This window comes from Amborella trichopoda, chromosome 10 (genome assembly GCF_054954075.1).
Source record: "Amborella trichopoda isolate Santa Cruz 75 chromosome 10, AtrichopodaSantaCruz75HAP2 v2.0, whole genome shotgun sequence".
In the NCBI taxonomy this organism is placed as follows: Eukaryota; Viridiplantae; Streptophyta; class Magnoliopsida; order Amborellales; family Amborellaceae; genus Amborella; species Amborella trichopoda.
Window position 1 is genome coordinate 43,533,021 of NC_142345.1, and position 24,974 is coordinate 43,557,994.

Consider the following 24,974-nt stretch of genomic DNA (forward strand, 5'->3'; position numbering starts at 1 on the left):
GATGCTATTTTATAGGATAATTATACAAAGAGACTTGTTATGTCAAGTACATGGTGGTCAAAATTAACAACTAGATGTGAAATTATATAGTTGTATTTGTTTCATTTACCATGCTCAAACTTTAAAAAAAAATCTCAAACTCTGTAGCACATCCAAGCCATCAGACTTCACATCAAAGGGTTAGTAAGTAATTGTGACCTTTTTGTATGAAAACGTAAATGGTCTCATTATACACAATTCTTAATATATAAGGTTCATTTTATCTACATTTTCCTCTTCTTTTTTTTCTTAAATGTCCTGATTGCCTCTGCTCTTTGAAACCTAGAAAATGTAGGAGCTTTTTGGTAATTTAGTTCAGATTACATTAGGTATCCTTCTTGGCTGAAGGTTAGGAAAGCAGAACAAGAATTTTCCATGAAAAACAGTGAGTTCTCAATTCCTAACCTTGAACAATAGTGTGGACTGGTAACTTGAACCTATATATATAAAATGAAATCTAATGCCCGAACCTAGGACATATCTTCGTAGAGCGTATAATCCTTTGTCTTAGACGAGAACAGTGCAATAGTATCGAATACCTTTCACCTTAGCTTTTGAATTGGATTCAAGTGTAATACATGGCAATTCAAAATTGGCCTTCCCATAAAGTTTGGGAGGTGGCATTTAAGTGAGATATGATGGAGAGAGAGACGGAGTGTGAGATAGAAAGATTTAGGGGTATTTTGATCATTTTATTTTATTAAAAATCTTTGTGCATGACAACACCTCTATTGCTACTTTTGCGGTCCACCAAGACAAACACGATGTCTTTTGATAAAAAGGTTACCGTATTAGGAGGTCCCCTCAAACTCGCTTCATCCTCTTGGTCCTTATGGTATGGTTGACAATTGCTTGCATGGAACACAGGATGTATCTTCAATCTCTTAGGCAACTGGATCCAGTAAGCTGCCTTGCCCACTGGATCCTGTAAGTTGCCTTGCCAACCTTCCTTGTGGTTGGAAAAGATAGGGAAGGGCCCATAGCTTCTTACCAATCCCTTGTACACTTTCATGTATGCTTTTAGTTGGTTAGGTTGGAGCTTATCATCACCATGTCTCCAACAATTGAAGTAGACAAGTAATTTTCTTTTATACATGTGCCCCACTGAGATGATGACACATATTAAATTTCATATTCATATGATTCATACAAAAAAATTAAAAATAAAATACTCTGATGCATCAGATCTCGATCAAACTGGCAGTAGCTCACTTGATCTAAAATTAAACGATTGGATAAAAGGGGAGTATATAACTTACATATGGTAGGAAAAGTATAGAACGCTTTCCGTTAATTTAATGTCTAATTCATTAAAAGCCATCAAATTGCTATCTTGCAACTTGACCAGACTGACCTGCAAATTGGAGAAAAGCCAAATTACGTTGGTAGGTAGCTATCTTTACAAATTATGGAGTCTTTAAATGTCCATTATTATAATGATTAGTAATTTTGGTTAAGTTTTACCCTCCAATAAGTCTCCATTATGTATAAGGAAAAAGTTATAAGTAGAGTCCACTATTCTCTTGCGGTTTACCAAATATTTTCTCCCTCTGTAAATCCCTTTCTAAGAAATCGTACATTAATTAAGTTAATAAATAAATAAAAAAGTCGTACATTAATCTCGCAAGAAAATATATTTGGTGTCAGAAAATTTGCAAATTGATCATTTTGATTTTAGCTACCATAAAACTGGAAAAAGAAAGGGGAAAATTTGAGTAAATTTTTTTTTTTTTTTTTGCACTCTTAAGCTATGGTTTATCTTTTTGGTCTGATGTTTCAAACATGAGACCGGTTTTTTACTTTTAAATTTAATTTTATTATTTTTTGGGCAATCCGATGCCTCAAATATTAGACCGACCCATATTTAGGGCCAGTTTGGTAGCTATAATATCGGATTGGCGCAACAAACATGTGGGGAAAAAAAATGTTGGTCATATGTTAGAGATATCGGATTGACCCAATTTTCTTCTTTCTTTTAAATGTAGTCTGATTTTAGTGACATTGGACCGATATACTACAAAAAGATAAAAAATACAAAGTATAGGCAATCTTATGTGTCCAACATTGAACAACCCCAAAAGTAATAAAAATAAAAAGGGTTGTATACTATGAAACGATTTATCTTTGCTACAAGAAGGTCACAAATACTTCTTGTCATTCCATGCCAAACTGAATGGCTTGAAGTGTCTCGTAAAGTTTGATAATTTTTGTGGAACTTTGAGTATAGTTAATTGCACACTCACAACTTACCAATTTGAAATCTAATGGATAAGAGTGATTGTGACATCCTTGTACCAAAATAAAAACATAAATAAAGATTTTAAATAAAAAAAGATAGCAGCAAAACCAGAATAAAAGAACTGAAAAGAGAGAACTCTACAGAAAATTCTCAAAAAATTGGACCACATGGTAATTGCACTAAACAAATTGCTCTTAGCATAATTTTTTCGAAAAAATAGAGACTCATATTAGCATGTATTATATATGAAATTTTTTTATATATGGTTGTAACCTTAAAATGTATAATTAAAAATGCAACTAAAAAATCCATCGGAAAACGTTGTTTTAATGTTGAAAAATTTGAGATGCATGAATATGGAAAAAAAAAATTGGGTCCCAGAAATAGAGCATCTAGCAATACATTATCGAGACCGTCCATTTTCAAGGTTCTCATATAGACTTGATTTTAATAATTTTTTGGATTTTAAAATTTTATAATTAGATATAAAAATAGATTTTGAGATAATCCTAATAATTTTTTACACCAAAATTACATGTTATAATAAATTTGGATGTGCACCTTAATTGGATTGTTTAGCGTTCAACCGTATAGAAACCACACCTTTTATATATAGGAAAAAGTTTATATAAGGATACAACCTTTTAATGTAGAACTACGGATGCACCTCAAAAATCCATCGGACAAGGAAGTTTTAATATTGAAAAACTCTTTAATTGGTTATCTCGACAACGAGATGTATGACCATGAAAAATAAAAAGATTTTAAGTCTAAGAAATAATGCATTTTACAACATATTATCTACACCATCCATTTCCAATATTTTCATATGTTTATAGGTCTATTTGATTTTAATCATTTTTGAAATTTAAAATTTTATAATTAGATATAAAAGTAGATTTTGAGATAATCCTAAAAACATTTTACATCAAAATTATATACTATGATAAAATTTGAAGGTGCACCTTACCCCTACACCTACGGATGCATCCGTATACCAACTTGCACCCTTATATATACTGTTAATCGTATACATTCACATATCTACAAATGGGTATAAGTATTGGAGCCTCCAATTCCAAGGGTGAAGTAGATTGGCAAGGTATAACAAATCTGTTCGGACGCCCTAGAGAGGTCTCAACTCTGAAGTGCGGCTTTACTGGATATTATAAAGACGTGGTCGTACGAAACTGCAACCATCGCAAAATCGTACGATCAACGTCCCATTAAGGAGTCAAATAATAGATTTGAATGGTTAGAGAAAGGTTAACGCGTAAGTTTATGAAAAACATAAATTTAAAAAAAAAATTTATATAGAACTCTAATTTTTCGTATTATTTCATCATTAGATTTCATTCTGTTTTTCTTTCAAGCAACATAAAAAAACTCTAAAGGCTTCACCATACCCCTCATCAGTTATCTCCCTCTTTTATTGACTTTTGATCATAAAAATTAGCCCAACAACTTTTTTTATACCATGTCAACCAAATAACTTTTTAATAGGTGGAAAGTGAAAAAGATGGTTTAAAAAGTTTTTTGGATGAAAAAGTATAAAAAGATTTGTTGAGGCTAATTTTTATAGTAAAACTTAAATAAAAAGGGAGATAAGAAATGAGGGGGTACAGTTAAATCCTTAAGGATTTCCTTAAAGAAAATAGAAAGAGAGCCTACCATGAAATAATATGAAGAATTAGGGTTCTATACGAAATTTTTCCTAAATTTTATATTATAAATGTAAGACGCATTACAATGTTTAAGAAAAAAAAAATCTGCAACACATAAGGCACATTGGAAAAACCACAAAAAGAAAGTATTCCAACATAAAAAACCCCACCAATCTATCATGAGTGCAGTTTACATATGGATGCATCTATAGGAGTAGAGGTAAGGTGCACCTTCAAATTTTATCATCGTATATAATTTTGATGTAAAATGTTCTTAGGATTATCTCAAAAAATATTTTTATATCTAATTATAAAATTTTAAATTTAAAAAATGGTTAAAATCAAGTAGATCTATAAATATATGAAAATCTTGAAAATGGACGGTGTAGATAATATGTTGTAAAATGCACTATTTCCGAAACTTAAAATCTTTTTATTTTTCATAGTCATACATCTCAATGTCGAGATAATCAATCAAAGGGTTTTTCAACATTAAAACTACTTTTTCCAATGGATTTTTGAGGGGCATCCGTAGTTCTACATTACAAGGTAGCGTCCTTATATAAACTTTTTCCATCTATCATATTGACTTTGAGATATAAGGATATGAAGAAAAGTAATTTCAACTCCTAAAAATACAGCATCTTATTATATGTCATCTGGGCCATTGCTTTTCAAGATTTTTCAAGTGTAGAGATATGCTCTGGTTCCATTTTTTATATTTAGATTTCATAATAAGATATGTAAATAGATTTCCTAATTGGAAATAGTGAAAAAAGATATGATAACTTATAACTTTATTGAGGGTATGACTCTTAATATAATAGAATAACAGACTAAGATTCGTATAGCTTACCGCAGTTAGTTGAAAAAAGCTTTGATGATGATGATATGTAAATAGATTTCCAAGTCACCGTAAGAATTTATGATAAGAGAATTATATAGTTTAATTCTCATATTCATAATTGCATGTTAGAGATTTCATATCCTTAAAAATTAAATCCAAAAATCCATTTCAAAATAGATTTTTGAAAGGTGGTTCATTTCTACATGGACTCATATAAACCGTGTCCTTATCACTAAATTCCTGCAAAATTACTAAAAGTTTAATGCAGGTAAAATATAATCACGAGTTGCTCGTTCAAAAATGAAAATTTTTGTTAATTAGCTTCTAATTAGCTTAGATTTGGTTCGTGGTCTAAATAGTGGGACCACGGCCTTTAAGGCAAGTTTTCTCTAAGAAGTTCCCTCGGGACCACGAAACTTAAATTCCGGGGCACGATATTCTCGTTTCCTCGTGGGTTACAAATATTGTTGGGAAAAATTATAAAAACACCCCTCCGTATATATGGAAAAATAAAAAGTTGTACCCGCTTGTTCATGTTTAAATGTCAAATACGTCAATCTCAAATATTTAGAGGCTATATACGATTCCTGCAAGGGGTAATAATTACTTTTGACCATCCAATTTGAAATTTGATAGTTTGAATGTGTCACAAAGTTTTACAATTTTTTTTTTTAATTTTAAATTTTGAATTCGATTAATAAAGTAAATGTAACCTCCCAATAATCAAGATTAATTGTGACAATTTATACCAAAAGTAAATGATCTCACGCCATTCTTGTTTTTTTTTTTTGATATTATCTTTTTCCACAATTTACTTGAACCTTTTAGTGGAGGTACCTATTTTTTTAACATCCATCTTTAAGATTCATGTATGTTGCGCAAGACGACGCATATATTTTGGTGAGTCGGCCGACCCGCCAAAACCGGACCCATATGAAATGCATTTGGAATTTTGGATAGTGGTAAGAGAATAGCATAGGTATCTTTGGATGTTGACAACCATACTTATCATTGAGACTTTAATGCAAGTGGGAAAACATGGGCTCCTTTGTTGATGTCACTAGGAGCCAAATATTTCAACTACACTCAATCTTCTTGGGAAACATTAAATTTATGAGTCCTTTCTCTTTTTCTCTCTAAAATCTTGGGTTTTTTTGTTGATGTTAGTAGGGACCCAATATTTCAGCTAGAATTTTTTTTTTTTTTTTAGAAATCTTGAAATTTTTAATGACAGTTTATGAGTCCTCTTTCTCTCTCAATAATGTCATCTTTCTCTCTCACTAATAATTCTAAACCCTTCTTGTTGCCAGTTCTCACCATTCTCTCTCTTCATGGGCTTCACATATATATATTTTTATCTTTCCAAGGATTATCTATCATTTCATATGAGAAAAACTTTGGGCTTCACGTACTTTTAGTTTTCCAAGGATATTATCTATCATTTCACAAGGGCGAAAGTTTTGTAATCCAACATGTTTATATTTACAGTATAAATTGAGCACAAAAATATAGAAATAGTTTTTTTTTTTTTTTTTTTTCTGAAATTCTTCATATAATTTTTTATTTAAAAATCGATAAACTCAAAAATAAAATTATTTTTGTCTCGAAAATACCCAAAATGAGCAGCCGGTGGTCACCGATAATGGGAAGCTCATTTCCCCCATTTCCTTTGCGATGTTCTTTTTTTGTCGCCAAGATGCCATCTACATGCCAAATTTGTTATCCTATATATTCATTATTTTAAGGATACGGTTGTTATGAGTCTACGTAGAAATGAGTCACTTTTTAAAAATCTATTTTTGAAATGGAATTTTGGACTTAAATTATAAGGATACATGTATATGAAAATAAATAAATAAATGAAGATTATAAATAATAATTCTATTAAGAAAACATTTGTACGGTTAGTTTCAATTATTTTTAGATAAACCACCTATTTTTACCTATATTTAAGATGGATGCTTTATACCTTGACACTGCATATTGGTGAAATACAGTCCAGCCAGCATCAAACAATTTTTAAGAACCCTTTATTTTAGTAGAAATTTAAAACTATGTGGAACATCATAGACGAATATATAGGAATTCCATGAATATCTAGAAAACAATCAAAGTGGCTGGATGACGGTTAATTTTATCAAAAGTAGACTATTTTATATGGAATTAATATATTATGCATAATACTATTTTGCAAGCGGAATGATACGTATGTTGTATTATGTATAATATTGTTTAGTATCATACAAAAACAGAGTTATGTATAATACTAATTTGCAATGTTGTTTAGATGAAGAGGGGCCTTGGCTGGACCGGATAAAGCTGCACAGGAAAAAGTAGATAAATATCAAAAATAAATTATATAAGAAACTTTCTATAAGTTTATCCGGATAATCTTATGATGGGCACTACCGGACAACGAATATCTCACTATCATTTACTAGCTAGCTATTATGTAGGGTGAGGTTTGTATAAGGTGTCAACCTTATATTATTGAAGTAAAGTGCATAGGGTGAGGTTTGTATAAGGTGTCAACCTTATATTATTGAAATAAGGTGCACCTCAAAACTATGTTGAAAATGCAGTTTCGATGCCATAAAGCTTTGAGATTATATGAAAATCTATTGTTGCTCCTAATTATGAAATTTAAAGTTTTAAAAATGGTGACGATGAAGCTAAACTACAAACACTTGAAAATCTTGAAAATGGATAGTCCAAGTACTGTGTTAGAAGATAAACTATTTTTAGGACTAGAAATCACTTTTTTTTCATGTTTATACTTCTCGAGGTCGAGATGATCGATTCGAGAGTTTTCCAACATATGAACAACCTTCTCTAATGGGTTTTTTAGGTGCACCTTACTGATACAGTACAAGGCTGGCGCCTTATACAACTTTTTCATTTATTGAAATAAGTGATAGTGAATACATCACACCATGCCTTGAGTTTAAATTTGAAATTGTTTAATGGTGTGGGAGGTAAGCCGGTCCATTTGAGTCCTTTAAGTTTCTTCCAATTGGAAAGCAAGCTAAAACCATATAAAAGCAAGAGTGGTAATGGCAATGGTGATGGTCTTTCTAGTGTTTAGTGCAGCTTCTTTATTTTATTTTATTTTATTTTATTTTTAAATATGGTGCTACTTCTTTATCTTCACATGCAGGACTACCCCCAAGCCCTTATCAATTGGTTCTATTGATTGAAATCCATTTTTGAGGAATTATAAGCCTTATTTTCCTATTTTTTTCAATGTGCTTCATGTCTCATCCATTCATTGCCAACAATGGTTGATTTTGAAACTGGATGGTTGAGATGAATTGTTCAAACACTAAACAAACATTGACATATTTAAAAAAAAGTATAAAATGAAACCATTTATCTCTTATACAACGTGGTCACAATTAATATTAACCATTGGATGTGAAATGAGATGGATGCATTCATTCCATTGACCAAGCTGAAACTTCAAAAGAAAATTTCTCAAATTTTGCGACATACTATCAGATTTCAAAGTACATGGTGGTAAGTAATTGTGACCTTCTTGTATAAAAGGTAAATGGTTTTATTATATACAAGTCCCTTACTCAAACGAAAAAATCATTTTGATTGTTTTGTATGCTGCATTGCAACAAAGAAAAGATTACATGCTAAGCATATTGTCCATTCATTTCGTATAGTAAAAAACCCAATTTTAGAAAAGTTTTAGGAACTTTAATCTCGTGTATGTAACCTCCTCAACGTGATGTCTGGCCTCAAAAAAAAAAGAAAAGAAAAAATACCATACACACGTTGCATGTGCATGAAAAAACATTACAATATTAAATAGAGACAATCCAAATTTTCTACAAGTAGATACATGTGTCTAAGATTAAAATCAAATTTTTTTTTTTGAAAATACTCTATGCTCCAAAATTTTCAGGTTTAAGAAATCCTCTTGACTAGATCTTATGCGAAAAGGAGGAATAAATACACAATATGCTTCTAGACAAATATGTTTGTATACTTTGTCATAAAAAAAATAATTGTAATTTATATCCCAAGGTATAAAGTGTAATTTTTTTTAGATAATTAAGTGCGGATGACGTGCCCCTATCCATTTTTTTTTTAATTTATTAATGGTAATTAAATGCGTTGGGCGAGGCGGGGGAAATGGTGATAGTACTACCACGACCGGTTGTTATCGGCCAAGGCTATACAGGAAATATTCAACACACAGATGGGCAAAGTGTAAATAGTCATTCATATATCTCCTTTCCTTTCGTGTAAACCGATGCCTACTCTGCAGGTGACTGCTCTCTTTGTCGAAGGTGGCCAAGGGGTCTTCATCACTCCTCTCTCTCTCTAAAAACGATAGAAGTTAGAGCCGAAAGAAACCAGACGACTTCTACAGAGAGAAAACCTCAACAGAAATCGAAAAACTCTCTCTCTCTCTCTATGAACGTTAGAAGAGAGAAACCAGGTGATTTCTAGAGAGAGAAAACCTCAACAGAAGTCTATAAACTCTCTCTCTACTGATCCCGTACGTCACAAGCTGTTCACCGCAAGGTAATTCCTGTTACCTGAGCTGAATCTCTAAATTCATGTATTTTCCCCTTCTCTCTTACCCCTTTTCTCCGATTCTCTGATTTCCATGTGCTAAACTCTCTCTCTATTTATATCTACCTCGCCGCCAATCTGTTTCATTTGTAAGTTTTTAATCTTCCATGCATTGAATCTCTAATGTGCATTTTCCACTCTCTCTCTCTATCTCTGTGAATCAATTTCATGGGTTTTGAATCTCAACTCATAGATGTTGCTATGGCGTACTCTCCTGCATTGAATAAGTGGTTATTCATGATTCATCGAATTTACAGAGTTAAATTATGGAGCTCTTTCTTCTTCATGTTCTTCTTCTTCGTCAAAGCTATTATTATTTTTGTCTTTTAACTATCTTTTATGGATAATGGGCTTCTTCTACTCCGGATGCAACTGCAAATGATACACATCTATCTTTGTACATTGATTTATTTGTTTTCTTTTTTTGCTTTCTATTGAGATCCAATTTGAGGGATCTGATAACCTGGATCTCCACTAATGTATCAGGAGTTATATCTCTATTATGTCCAAACTAGAGGTTAGGAAAAATGTCTAAGAGGAATTTGTAATGGAGAATAACTGATGCGTTGCTCTCTCATTGTCTTTTTCTCACTAAGCTAACATTCTCCTATAATAAAATGAATGCAATAAATGTAATGTACATTTCATGATAATCATAATAGCTTAGTGTAGGTTATAATGTTGTTTTCTGAGTACTACCTTTGAGGTACCTTAGATGTAGAATTTATGCTTATCTTTTTGATCAGGCATTGCTGCTGATCTCTGAATTCTTACCTATTGAATATATTTATTGATTGATACAACTACTAATAAATAAAATGGTTGTCTTTTTCTCCTGCTCAGTTATATCATGGAACACAGGATTGGAATGTTTGGCACTTGGATCATGAGATTGTTGACATCTTTAATTGATAAACTCAAGGCACCCGTTTCTTCTCATGGGGATCAGATTCATTAGGCTTCAATTTTCTTCTATGTACTCATTTTGAATTTTTGAATCCCTTATGATTGGAGAACTTCTGGGGCAAACATGTCTGTTTTTGTATGTGCCTAAATGAATTGCTAAGAACAGCACTAACTTAATGCAATATATTATTAATAGGCCACTGGGTTGTCATGAAATGCATTTGGGGTGTATTCTTCTCGTATCTCTTTCATCTGATATTTCAAGTAATTTGCTAATGTTTCTTTGGTGTAGGTTGGTGATTCAAGTTTATGGATTCTAAATCTGTAGTGGATCTATTGGAGGCTTCAGCAGGAGTTCATTTTTCTGGGCTTCATTTGGATGGCATAGAGAATAAAATGGCTACAGAAGTGGATAAACCATCGACCTCTACAAATGAAGATGTGCATAAACAACCATTTATCATAGGTGAGCTTTTAGTTTCGTCCTTTAAGTGCAGTGGTAGATGTGATTTGCATAGGCTGCACTAACTAATTGCTACTAATGGGCTAACCTTGATGTCTGTTTATTTGAAAAAATATCTATAAAAGAATATGCTACTTATGGGGAGAGAAAAATATTATCAAAATATTTTTCTACCTTCTTTTAAATGCTTTTCTCATAAGGATATCAACATATTATTTTACCTTTGGCTTCTATTTATTTTTGCATTTATTTTTAAAATGTAAAGCCTTTTCATGGCTATTTCGTTATAGATTTTATGAGGTGGGTTAGAAATTTGAAGAATAGGTGGTATAAGTTCTATTATTTTGAGAAATTGATTCCAAATAAAGTGACATCACATTAAGTTTATACTATATTACATGCACATCTTATATTCTGGTGCTCTCTTGGTGAAACTGACCAAACTTCCATTATATTGATTACTGTACAAATTGCTGATGTACCATCATAAGCTAATATTGGAGAACTTCCTAGTTTTAGGAAATGGTTATATTACCACCAATGGAACGTATAGAAAGCATCAAGACACTTAGGAAGGAACCGTCTACAACATACCATCTGTATATGTTGATAATAATTCATTATAGGAAACTGCATGATGTAAACAACTGAATCAATTCAAAAGATGGAAATTCGCAAAAAATAGTAAACAAAAGAAACTATATAAGAAGCAGAAAATAATGAAAAGAGAGGATACTGTGTCATAATATCTTCACTATTACTATGGAAATTATTTTTTGTTTCAACTTTTTGTTCTATTCCATGTTCTAGTAGAGATAGTTTAGTCATTTTAGACTTCGAGTTATGTTGATTTTATGGTTCATAATATGATTCTATGTTGATGGAATTTCTTAATTTTGATGAGCAAATTTAGAAGTTATTGTTCTGACAATGGAATTATTTTGGTTTTGCTTATCCATCTTTTGTCCTTTCTTCCAACTTTTGACCTAATAGTTGTTGTTATAGGTTTTTTTCATTTTAGTTTGTATTGTTTTTGCAGAAAATGAGAATTTTGTGGGGCATAGATATGGTAATTGGTTTGAATATGTTGTTGCCAATGTTAAAAAATGCGGAGGCGGCTGCCTAGGCGGTTTGGTCTCTGGGCCACCTAGGCCGGCGCCCAGAGACAAAGGCGGCCTGCCTTTTGGGGAAGTGCTGATCCTTGCAGATTTTTGGCCCTCCCACACCTCCCCCCATTTCATTGTATATAGAAATGACTTTTTTTTTATTTAATAAGTAAGTTTTGTATATAATATATTGTTCAAAATGTAGAAGTCAGAAGTACAGATCAAACATAAACATTACGACTTTAGACTATAAATTTTTTTGATACTGTTAACATCGCATAGATGGTTAAAGAGATACAAGACAAAATGTCACCAAGGGAAGTGACAAAAGAGGAAAACTAAAGCCAAAAACAGGGGTCAAAGCCCCGTTGCTATAGAAGTCCAAGAAATACAAAAACCAAAAAGGTAGGCCTACTTTAGACTGTAAATTAAATAATTAAAACTCAAAAGCAACATTAAAAAAACTAAAAAAAAGGTAAAAAAACAATATTCATTCGATTTGGGGCCAATGGATTTTTTTATTGAATTGCTTTCCCAAAGACCAAAAGTACATATCAAAATGGGAAAATAATAATGCAAATAGTCAGTAACATATCAAATATATATCATAAAGTATCACAAAAAAAAAAATAAAATAAAAATAAATTATGTTAATAGTTATCAAAAAAATTAAAAAAAGTATCACAAAAAAAATATAAATAGTAAAGAATAACATCATAAGACATTGTGAAAAAAACAACTACATAAAAACTATTGAAATATACCAACCTTCTTGAAGTGGAATCGATATCAGGCCAAACCCGATTGTTTTGGTTCCCAAATCTCCTCTTTTACAACCACTAAAAGCCTCAAAAAGATTGGGGATGAATATCCTTTAATTTCGTGACCATTCAAGGAGGTCGAAAGTTTTTTTGATCTCTCTACAAATCTTCAAAATCTTGGTTTTTTTCAAGTTTTTTCTCACTCTGACCTTCACTAAATATGTTTTTGGGAACAAGAATGGCCCCCGAAACCCTTTCCCCCCCCCCTCCCCTTTTTAGGGGGTAAAATGACGATTTTATCCATTGCCCTAGTTTTCTTTTCCATCATTGGGTGAGGCGGCGCCTAGGCGGACGACTTGAAGGGCTCGCCTTAAGCAGGCCTCCTGGTCCATGGCTAGGCCTTTTTGAAAAAAAGCCGCCTAGCTAGCAAGGCGGTCGTTTTTTTGTTCATTGGTTGTAGCTAATTTTGATGCTGAGCATCATTTTTGGAGCCATCTTAGTTTTTATTTGCTGTTCCTTCAAATCTCTATGTCAATGTCATATTCAATCGTGATTACATTGGTGGTATTTTATAACTTTTTGGCTTAGTGAACCAATATAACATGGCAATTAAAGGTTCCAAATATGGCCATTTGTATCTGTCGAAGTCAATTTGTGTATATTCTAATTGGATTGATGCATAGATAGGTGAATAGGTTCTTTGTTTAGATAATTGAATTTGAGTCATTCATTCTTTATAACCAAAATTGATGTTTAAAAAAAAAAAAAAAATCAGCGTCAAAGTTATCAAAATATGGCTGCCCATTGAATCATTGAGGGTGTTATTACAATCAAACTATTTTCCGAGCGAGGGGTTTGGTTGGCTGTCGAACTGGTTCGACCCAATTTTGAAAAAGAAATAAAAAATTGGAATAATAGTTTAACAATATAAACTATATTACAAAAAAGAAAATTGCCCTACTAAGTTTAACTGTTTTTGGACTAAAGTTGGTTTTTGCTTTGGACCAGACTAGCCAAAGCCAACGGTAGGCATTCTGACCAGTTGGTCTGGTCCGGGCTTGAGAACTATGATCTACTCCAGTCAAAACAGGTCCAACTGCTCGTCGAACTGGTTAGACCAAATGTAAAAAAAAAGAAATAATAGTATAAATATATGAAATATATTACAAGAAAGTTGCCCACTTTTTTTTATGGGTCAAAAGTCGGCTGGTTTGACTAAGCCAAAATCAGTCAAACATTGGTTTTGATCGGTATCGATGAAATTTTTGATGTGGACCAAACTAGCTAAGCCATCCATTGGTAGGCTGTATGACCAGTCAGACCAATTAATTTGACTTAGTCTTGATAATCATTGGTTCACCTTTGTTTCTTTATGCCCTCATTTTCTTGAGGAAATTGATCTTGTTTTTTCTTTATTTTTATGTTCTTCTATTTAATGACACATTTTTAGGGTTCTTCAAATAATCAATGTGGCCTTCACATGGCATTATGGGCTTGTTATCTTGCATGTACCTAATGTTGAGAGCACTATAATAATTTTTATGCCGTAATTTTTATCCACATATCTGAAAATGAGTTCTATTAATGATAAAAAATAAAAAGGAAATGAGTTCTAGTTCTACCGATTTTTGGATTTGGAGTATGAAGGAACTTGAAAAATAAGTAGTGAGAATCCACTCTCACATTCTGAAGAGAGGTTTTTTCTCTATTATCAGTTATTTTTCTCTAAGCTGCTTCTTGTTTATCCATAGAATCCAGTTCCATTAATGTATTTCATGATAATTAAATCAATACCTGATTGTTAATGTTGGTTGTCTCTATTTTGTTTGTAAGTGAAACTTAAGAATTCGTTGCTCATTTTGATGACCTTTCTTACATCGTGGGCAGGAGTTGCTGGTGGTACTGCTTCAGGAAAAACTACTGTTTGTGATATGATTATTGAGCAACTTCGGGACCAGCGTGTTGTACTTGTTAACCAAGTAACTTTTCTACTTGTTTCTTGATGCTTTGTCTATAACATCTGCTACTTTTATGATATATGATAAATTCCACCGAACCCAACACATACCCTTTTCACAATAGGAGAATGAAACGCATGATTGATCCTAATCTCATGCCATTTTTCCCTTTTGGGTCGCCTTCTTCTGTTGGCCAAGCGTGGATACGCTGTCAAAGAGCCCCTTAAGCTCTTTTACCTTAGATTAATGTTCTCTTTTAATTTTCTGCTCTACCCCTCTTTGCCAGTTGAGAGGCAAGTCATCTTAATATGTCACATTAAGAGGAAACATAGTCATGCTATGCAGCTTTCCTCCGTCTAAGGACTTCACCTGGGCCTTATTGAGTATTCAGCTCTGCTTCCTTTGCAATGTCCTCCCTACATTGCCACGTTACTATTTTTTTCCCTTTCTATGGTTAATAATTTAATAAAAAGAGAGAATATGAAATTGATATTCGAGATAAAGTACTGCTCTATTATGACATGAAATCCATAATCCCAACCCTTTGCCGCTTACACCCAAAGTTGCAAAAGAATCAACCACTGTCCGTGCATGCTACCCAAGAAAAGCACATTGTCACTTTGAATTCCTTGTTTAATTAAAGCTGTTTGGTTCCTATAAGCCCACAATTATTGTACTCTTGTTGAGGTTCATTTTCACAAGTATTTGATTTATTTTTATTTGTCATTCATTTGGTTGGACATATATTGACTTTAGTGTGTTCTTTTGATCTACATCCTTGTACCTGCTAATGCATGCAGTTTTTTTCAAATAGTAAAGTTATGTGTGTGTGGACTTACAGGATTCTTTTTATCATACATTGACTGATGAGGAGCTAAAGCGGGCTCATGAGTATAACTTTGACCATCCTGGTAAGATAGAGACACTTTGTCTTGAAATTACATTTGTCTTTAGAATGCTTGCTTATGCTTTTTTTTTTTTTTTAACAATGCTTTTTGCGTTCTGTTCTTATCATGTTTCCATATTTTTTGTGCGGGATTTTGATCACTCTTTCTTGAGATTATAAATGAATTTTGGGTGGCTTTTAATCTATCTAAGCAGGCCATTCTTGTCTTTTTTGTGAATTAGACCCATTGTTTCTACCTTGTAGGTTTCGGTAATTTAATTTAGGAGCAAGTCTTTCATTCTTCTTACATCTTTGAAGTTTGCCCAACTTGTCATATGACTATTTTACTCTATCCCATGTGAGAATTTTTGTTGCAAATTAGGGTATCTGCATTGGATTCCATTCCCCATGCTGTAAAAATATTGGTAGCCCATGACAATTCGAATGTTACTTTCTATTGTAACTTTGAATTGAAGACCAATTTTCTCCACATTTTCAGATGCCTTTGACACAGATGAGCTACTTCGTTGTATGGAAATGTTGAAACATGGACATGCTGTTGATATTCCAAACTACAACTTTAGGACCCATCAAAGCCACAAAGCATCGACACGCAAGGTACCTTTCTCATGCTCATGGTCAGGCACGCATGCATGCACACACACACGTGCTAAAGTTCTACTAGCAATGACTTTACATGTTGCTTGGAAATCTATGGTAAGAAAGAAAAAGAACTATAATATTCTGCTTACATTAAATGAGACTTAGATTGGACCCTTCCCTATCAAAATTTCCTTTTACTTTCTTACTTTTAGTACACATCTATGTCTGACCAGAAATTGCAGAAGTTGCTTTTACTATGAATTAATTGTTGAAAGGTCCAACGGCAAATATGCAAGGTTCTATCATATTTGGCGTGCTCCTGAAAAGAAAGTTACCCTGGACTGTTCTCCTTGATGAAAGTTATATTTATCCGTAGCATATTCTTCAAGTGCTTAACTTCTTTTTATTTACAATTGAAATCTGAGAATTTGAACATAAAATGTCTTGGCAGGTCTGAAAACTTAGCCTCAATGTGATCTTAGTTTCTGCACCTCATTTTTTCAAGTCATCTGCAGGTAAACCCTTCAGATGTTATCATTTTGGAGGGGATACTACTTTTCCATGATCCTCGGGTCCGTGACTTGATGAACATGAAGATATTTGTTGATACAGGTTTTTCTTTTCCTCTATCTGTTCTTTGTATCTTCAAATGTTTATACTTTCCTTGGAAAGGCTTATATCCTTAGGGTTTTAGCATTCATCAATTTGTTTAGAATGTGTACAACAAGGACACAATGACATGTAATTGTTTCTTGTGAAATTTGCTCTGTACTAAACATTGTTTCACTTGTTACTCTGATTGTCTTCATACTATAATTTTCAGTGCAGATGCTGATGTACGCTTGGCAAGGAGGATAAGGCGTGACACAGTTGAGAAAGGTAGAGATATCAGATCTGTTCTTGATCAGGTCAGTGAGATGCTATTCTAACTCTCAACACTTGTTATTATTTCTTAAATTACTTCTTGCTACTGGTTCTCTAGGCTTCCTTTTGCACAGATGTTATTTTTCTAAGGAATGTGATTTTGGGATGAGTTGTAATTAAGAACACTCATGAATATATTGGGCAATACCCATTAAGTGGGAAGCATATTTTGTTTAGGATCTAGACATGCTACAAATGTACATGGTTAAGTTTTTTTATTACCACTCTATAAATTGCTTGAGAGAACACAGTTTTTCCTTCCAAAAGGGAATTTCTATACATAAAAAAATGTCAGTACTTGATTGTCATGGCCATGGTGTTAAGTCTTAGCAATGAACCAATTTTGATCCCTGACAAGATCTAAAACGGGATATTGCCTGGGACTCCTTATGTTATTTCTTTTAATTGTTCTCTAGGGTGAGGATAGGTGGTATCAAAATTTTGGGGTCGTACAAATGTCCATCGAATGGTTATCTTGGCCTTGGGTGGACCCTGTAGAAATTCTCTCAAGGGCTGACCAAATCCTCTCCCATACACACACGAGCACCCACTCACTCACAAAGAATTATTTTCTCTTTACCTCCTCCTTTCAAGCTCTCTCCACGTACATGGCTTCACTGGGAAATAAACCAATCAACTGAAAGGTGGCTGGAATTTACGGTGAAAAGTTGAAGACAACATAGAATATTGGTTATTTGTTGAATTCAGTGGGTGGGGGGGTGTTTGCAAGAAATCTTACAAGTGTCGGGCACCATTGATGTTGTAGAAAGCTTGGATTGGATGGTCATGTCATTTAGTTTCTCTCTCGCTCTCTCTCTCACACACCCACACACACACACACAGAGGTTGCAGCTTGGCTGCTGACCTCGGTAACAACTAAGAGGGCTGTCTCTCTCTCTATCTATCTGTGTATTGGGTTTGTATATTCCGTCTTATGGAGTATTCCTTTAACCTGCTCAATATTTTTGGACACTCGATACCCTTCTTAATATAGTAACTTTTTGTTTATGAGTATTCTAGGTGATTAATCAAGGGTAAAGTAGAAATGTTCAGAAGAAACAAAGGTATTTGCTAATTATGATGGGGAATGAAATCACCACATTATTGTGAGATCACGTACTAGAGCATTCATTGTTTTTAACAGCTAAAAATATCTATTCTACTCCTTACCAATGACAAAACATGCCCGTCCTCAAAAACTTTTTATATTAAAAAGCTAGGGCAATGAGTGTCTAGCGAATGTCAAATACCTTTTTTTTTTTTTTTGACAATGTTAACTGTATTGGATTAAATGTAGAAGTTACAAGTAATCTGGTAAACTAGTAAAAAATGCTGCCCATGGCAGGGAGACAAATGTCGAATACGTTAAGGGAATACTTCTTGGGTGGAAGCAAAGTTTCAATATTAATCCTTTGTGAAATGAACTCACTAATTGGGTACTGCTTCCTCGAATTTCCTAAGTGATTATGGCATTGATCATTCCGATGCAAGGGTGAAGCTCATGATTGCTAGTGAATGTCAGTAGTGCCTGCTGTGAAGGGAGGTGCCAACCATGAAACTGTGGAACCACCTCCCCTTTGGCGAAGGCGAATTCACCATCCATTCACTGGAAAGAAGCCATGGTCTGGGCTATGCTACCCAAATGATCCCCATGTGTAGAATCTCAATGACATGGTGATTTCAAAGCATCGACCAAAAGTGGCCTTTTTAATGGTTCTGTATGTGCCTCTCTCTCTCTTTAAATTGCAGAGCAATCAATCTTTTTCTCTGAATTTCAAAACTTGCCCTGCAATTTATGGAGAGAGAGAGGTTGCTTTGCCTTTTATATTGAGAAAGAGAGAATTCTCTGTAATTTATTGAGAGAGAGATGGTTGTTCCAGAATTCCCTTGAGAGATTGCTCTGCAATTTACAGAGAGAAAAAGAGATATCACTCTGCAATTTTTAAAGAAGGAAAGAAAGCAGGATCTGCAATTTTCAGAGAGAGAAAAGCACTTGCTTCTCAATTTTCAGAGAGAGAGGGCTCGATCTGCAATGGACATAGGGGAGGTTGCTATGTAAGTTATGGAGACAGAGCTTGCTTTGCAATATACTGTGGGAGAGGTAGATGGTCTGCAAGTCACAAGATAGTGAGATAGCTCTGCAATTTACAGAGAGAGAGAGAGAACTTTGCAATTTACAGAAAGAGCTTGATGTGCAATTCACAGTCAGAGAGATTGCTCTTTAATTTTAAGAGAGAGAAATAGATCTTGCTCTGCAATTTACGAGAGTGCTTGTCCTGAAATTCAGAGAGACAGAGGTTGGCAGGCAAACCCCCCTCATTTGTGGTGTTTGGCCTTCAGATCTAGAAGGTCTGTTAGCTCACAATTGTAACCAAACCGAAAAACGAAGAACCTAAATCTCATGTATCCAAGATTTGGCCCTTTCTTTTCTTTTTTCTTTGGCTTGTGAATTGTTGGACTTGATGGAGGGAGGAGGGAAGGCTACGGTAGAAGGGAGTCCGCTAAGGCACCAGAATAATAAATAACAACTTTCATTTTCCAGTGGACAAGTATTGTAAAAAAAGCTGTCAGCCCCTTGAGACTTGTCGGAGTCTCAGAACTTGGCTGAGTCCTGTTTAAAAAATGTCATGTCTAAAAAAAACTCAAGCTATTCTTTACCAGAAAGGACCCCACAGTGTTTTGGGGGATGTCTGGACACTGGCTTGACTGGACTCAGCAGAGCCTAAGTTGGGCTCAGCAAGTTTTAAATCATTGTCCACTTCTGCCCAATCATGTTCTGATCCTTCTTTTTGCATTTGATATTTGTGCCCCTAAGTTTAACATGAGTTAAGCGTCCAGATAAATTGATATATATGCGGCAGGATGAACTCTGAAGTTTTGTAAACTTGTAGAGAAAGACGGATTCCACAATCCCGGAAACATCCGCTTCTCAATTACTGTAACAATGTTATACTAGCCCAAGACTCACAAGCAAATAGAAAGAAGAAGAAGAAGAACAGGATGAGATGGAAGAAAAACTTATCTTTCCTTCAAAGATGAAAAATGGGGTACACAAAGGCATTACAATCTCAACACACAAGATTAATCTTAACACATGCGATCCAATGTTCCCACCACAAACCTCTCTTTAAATAGAGGTTTTTACAACCATATTTCTTACAATAACCACCCACTTACAAATATAACTACTAACCTACAACAATAACTACTAACCATTTAGTAGTTTCATAAGTTCTTACTACACAAGCTTACAAGTACAACCTCACTACATCATTAATAATAAAATAACGTAAAAACTAATATGGTTTCTAGAAAATACACTTTAACAAATTAAACACTTGATCATCTCCATCATTTCCCGAAATTGAAAATCCGGCCATTTGGCGGACCAAAGATTCTTGTGAAGTAAGAAGATTCTCAAACTCTACCAAGGATGGCTGCCTAGCCTACCCTTGAATAGAAATAACATAGGGAATGTACTCCCTCTTTAAACTACGAATGATGTGCCGCTTCATTTGTGCCTCTGAAATGGGTTCCTCCAGATCAAGAAGAGAAATCTCCGAACAAAGATTCTTGATTTCAAGAAGAATTGGGATGTGGAAAGATCACCTTGAGTTGAGATAGTCAACTCATTCTCCAACAATTGCAATCAAGCCACATCTTTCTTATTAAATAACCCATCAAGAGTAATCCAAATATCACAAGCCGATTTGCAGTTCACAATGTGATCAAATAGATTATGAGAAATAGATCTCTTCAAGATGGAATCAGCCTTTGCACTTGTTACCCCCCATTTTTTGAATGTATCAATATTTTCGGTGTAGTAACACCCTTATCATTTCCACCGACAACTTTCCATAAGTCTTCACCATCAAGTAAAGACTCCATACATGAACTCCATATCTTGTAGTTTGATTGGTCGAGCAACTTAATGTTAAAACCATTCATCATTCCACCTGAATTCATCTTAAGAAAAAATTATTCTTCATCAAGGGAGTCAAGACACATCACCACCACCCTTGTGGTTCTGATACCATATAGAGAAAAATGGATTCCACGATCCCAGAAATATCCGTTTCTCGATTAGTGTAACAATGCTATACTAGCCTAAGACTCACAAGTAAATAGAAAGAAGAAGAAGCACCAAGATGAGATGGAAGAAAAACTTATCTTTCATTCAAAGATGAAAAATGAGGTACACAAAGGCATTACAATCTCAACACACAAGATTAACCTTAACGCACGTGCCCAATATTCCCACCACAAACCTCTATTTAAATAGAAGTTTTAACAACCATATTTCCTACAATAACTACCCATTTGCAACTATTAACTGCCAACCTACAACAATAACTACTAACCACCTAGTAGTTTCATAACTTCTTATTACACAAGCTTACAAGTACAATCTCACTGCATCACTCATAATAAAATAACATAAAAACTAATACGGTTTCTAAAAAATACACGTTAACAAATTTAACAAAACTGACATGTTATGAATTGCTGTTTCGTGAAGAAATGAAATCCAAAGTTTTAGTGGATGCAACTCGTATGAATATTTTCTTTCAATGACTGGCTTTCAGATTCAGATCAGGAATTTTGATAATGAATCGTAATGCATCACCATTGGAACTTCTCGTGACTAAAAATTCTTAAATTTGATGTGTGTTTCATAATTCTATGGTTGTCTTATCTCTAATGTAATTTGTGCCTATTCTTTTTTTGGATTCATGTTTCTTCCATAGTAGGATATACGTAGTGTTGAATGTTAGCTACTGGCTCTGCTGTTTTTTTTCTCCTGCCCTACGGTATATATTCTTCATGTGTTTATTAAATTATGCAGTATTCAAAATTTGTGAAGCCTGCTTTTGATGATTTTATACTTCCATCAAAGAAGTATGCAGACATCATCATCCCTCGTGGGGGAGATAACCATGTGGCTATAGATTTGATAGTGCAACACATTCGTACAAAACTTGGGCAGCATGACCTCTGTAAAATATATCCAAACCTTTATGTCATTCATTCAACATTTCAGGTAAACCGATTGAGTTTAATAGTTTGTAATCTTCTCTCTTTCTCTCTATATTCTCTTTCTCTTTGGTCTCTTAGCTTTCAACAGAAAAATCGTCTCCCTTTCTTGTTTACAATTTGTGTATCTTCACTGCTCGAACTTAAGTACTGTTTGTTTTTACTGTTTCTGTGAGGACTTTATCTAGATTCGTGGTATGCACACTCTGATACGTGATGCTAAAACAACGAAGCATGACTTTGTTTTTTATGCAGATCGCTTGATCCGTTTGGTTAGTACATTATTTTGCTATGACTCACATCCCATATTTTGCTTAACTAGATGTGCTGATACAAAATTGTGCATCATGGTCATAGGTTGTCGAACATGGTCTGGGTCATCTTCCATTTACTGAAAAGCAGGTTACTACTCCAACTGGTAAGCAGTCGCCAATTACCGCTAATTTGCCTTCATTTCCCACACTTGATCAGAACTTACATCTCAATCATTGCATTATATTTTTTTTTGGGGTAAATTGGGGTTTATCATAGGGTTTACAAAAAAACGTACACCCCTATTGCTTTCGGATATCAATCCTTTTTACGAGTTATTGTTTGTTCATGTCCATTCCAATTGGTCCATCCAGTCGTTCATGTCGTTGTCACTTGGTCCATCGAGGTTGAGAGTAATATGCTACAAACACCTTTTTTTTTGGTTAAATCCAACATCAAATGCAGGATGCGTATATACTGGAGTGGACTTCTGCAAAAGGCTTTGTGGAGTTTCAATTATCAGGAGGTTTGGATCTGACAGACATTTCCTGTTCAATATTTAACTAGATTTTATGCTGTCTTCCAAAACCCAAGCTTGTCAGTTTTATTCTCTGCCATCTTCCTTTCCAAATTTATTATTTGTTTACATTACATACTGCACTTATGTTAGTGGGGAAAGCATGGAGAATGCGCTACGCGCTTGTTGCAAGGGGATTAAAATTGGAAAGATCCTTATCCATCGTGAAGGTGACAATGGTCAGCAGGTTTGTAAATTATAGTAGTCTTTTTTTTTTCGTAGTCACGTATTTGACTTCCTTTTCTTAATCTTCTTGTATTGCCATTCAGCTAATTTATGAGAAACTCCCGAAGGACATCTCAGATCGCCATGTTCTCCTCTTGGACCCAGTTCTTGGCACAGGTTTCTATTTTCTCTCATCTTGGGGATTATGGTCATTTTTTTCTTTCCACTTTCGAGAAAAAAAAGGATCATATTTTTCTCTTTCCTACTGTCTTATCTTTGGTAAAATACTTGGAGAAAGTATACAATGAGACCATTTACCTTTGGTACAAGGTGGTCACAATTAATCTTGACCATTGGATGGGATATTGGGTGGCTACATTCATTTAATTGACCAAGCTCAAAGTTCAAAAGAAACTTTTTCGAACTTTATGACATATCCAAACTATCAGATTTCACATCGGATGGTTATAAGTAATTGTGATCTCCATGTGAGAAAGGTAAATGGTCTCATTGTATACAATCCCAAATACTTACTTGCTCATAAGGTGCTTATTCAGAAGACCTACTCTGTGCATCTTCTCTGTGTGTGTGTGGCAAAATCCTTTCTCTCTCTCTCTCTCTCTCTCTGCCTGTGTGTGGTTGTGGAGGTGTGGGAGGTTTTCTACAGATGGGGTTCTGAAACACATTTTTTGCATATTTATGGATGGACTTGTACCGAATTTGGAGCAAATTGCCTTCAAACTTTTTGGCTTGCTTATTCCACAGTTTACTTTTCATTTTTGTAATGGAGATTTGATTCATTTTCTCAGGGAATTCAGCTGTTCAAGCTATATCTCTACTAATACAGAATGGAGTTCCAGAGTCTCACATCATATTTCTTAATCTCATATCTGTAAGTTCTTATAATTATGAATCTTTTCCCACCTGTTGCTCCCGTCATTATCTGCAGTTTCATGTCTGTTTGCATCTCAATGGATTTTTCATTATTTTTCCTTTCTTGTTTGTGCCTTCATTGTACGTTTGTTCTCCTCATCCATTTAGAGTACGCTGAGTTTTGTCACCGACATTATGTCCATGCATGTGTGTGTGTGTGAGAGAGAGAGAGAGAGAGAGAGAGAGAGAGATAGATCTGCGACTTGGGGACATCTGACATACAAGCATCCACATTCTTCTTACTTTTGCTGACTTTTGTGGAGAAAATTAATGATTTCATCAAGATGCAGTCTCTCTCTCTCTCTCTCTCTCTCTCTCTCACAAAAAAGATGTCTTCCTTTCACAGGCTCCTCAAGGAATTCATGTTGTCTGCAAGAAATTCCCAAGACTCAAAATCGTGACTTCTGAGATTGATGTTGACCTTAATGAAGAATATCGAGTCATTCCGGGAATGGGGGAGTTCGGTGATCGGTATTTTGGAACAGATGAAGATGACCAACAGGAAATCCCCCCTGTTTAAATGTGTCAAATTCAGTGCTTAATAGCCTGGGAGATCATCCACCCCCTCCCCGACCCCCCAAAAAAAATAAAAAAAGGGGGAAATAAAGCCCCCAATTTCCAAGTCAGTTATATCTATTCACACAGTTATTATCAGCAGCCTTTGTTATTCCGTTATTGTTAAAACTGATTAGTGTCTCTGCACACTTCTTGTTTATTATAAGGTGAAACGATTGCTTATGTGTTATTTAATGTATTTTCCAGGATACATTAATAATAAAATGTCACATTTTTTTCGGTATTTTCTCCATTTGAGTACAAAGTCCAAATTGCAATCTGAGATATTGAATCTGGATGATTTGTTCTAGTCATCTGAGCTTCCTTTTAGTTTGAAATTTATTGAATTCATATTGCAGAGAATGTGAGCAAAGGTATATGTTCTGACATGCCAAGTTGGATTTGTTCTGAGTTTGTTTTTTGGCTAAATAACGGATAATGAATACAATCCAACCTGCTGGAATCGAACCAG

At 34.2% G+C, this 24,974-nt stretch overlaps 1 protein-coding gene across 6 annotated transcripts; it reads left to right on the forward strand.

Moving 5' to 3' along the window:
- Positions 1 to 9,055: 9,055 nt before the first annotated feature.
- On the forward strand, positions 9,056 to 24,746 carry UKL4 (uridine kinase-like 4). 6 transcript variants are annotated; one of them, XR_016042252.1, is made up of 15 exons: positions 9,056 to 9,328; positions 10,578 to 10,751; positions 14,503 to 14,594; positions 15,415 to 15,484; positions 15,959 to 16,077; positions 16,578 to 16,674; positions 16,891 to 16,970; positions 21,833 to 22,027; positions 22,209 to 22,292; positions 22,378 to 22,438; positions 22,738 to 22,798; positions 22,943 to 23,028; positions 23,119 to 23,191; positions 23,824 to 23,906; positions 24,294 to 24,746. XR_016042252.1 is itself a non-coding variant. In XM_006857625.4 (15 exons), exons 2-15 carry the CDS (start codon positions 10,595 to 10,597, stop codon positions 24,465 to 24,467), a joined length of 1,440 nt encoding a protein of 479 aa, XP_006857687.1. In that variant the 5' UTR covers positions 9,056 to 9,328; positions 10,578 to 10,594; the 3' UTR covers positions 24,468 to 24,746. The 6 variants fall into 6 exon arrangements, 4 of the variants coding, with proteins under 4 accessions (XP_006857687.1, XP_020531167.1, XP_020531168.1 ...); XR_016042253.1 differs by having other exon boundaries at positions 21,887 to 22,027; XM_006857625.4 differs by having other exon boundaries at positions 22,943 to 23,036.
- The last annotated feature ends 228 nt before the right edge of the window (positions 24,747 to 24,974 follow it).

What these genes read in the sequence shown, in the direction of transcription:
- UKL4 (XM_006857625.4), top strand. Translation starts at nt 10,595, where the DNA reads ATGGATTCTAAATCTGTAGTGGATCTATTGGAGGCTTCAGCAGGAGTT. An exon ending in GTATAACTTTGACCATCCTG is followed by an intron (nt 15,485 to 15,958) that starts GTAAGATAGAGA and finishes CCACATTTTCAG; the next exon opens with ATGCCTTTGACACAGATGAG. An exon ending in GAAGATATTTGTTGATACAG is followed by an intron (nt 16,675 to 16,890) that starts GTTTTTCTTTTC and finishes TTTTCAGTGCAG; the next exon opens with ATGCTGATGTACGCTTGGCA.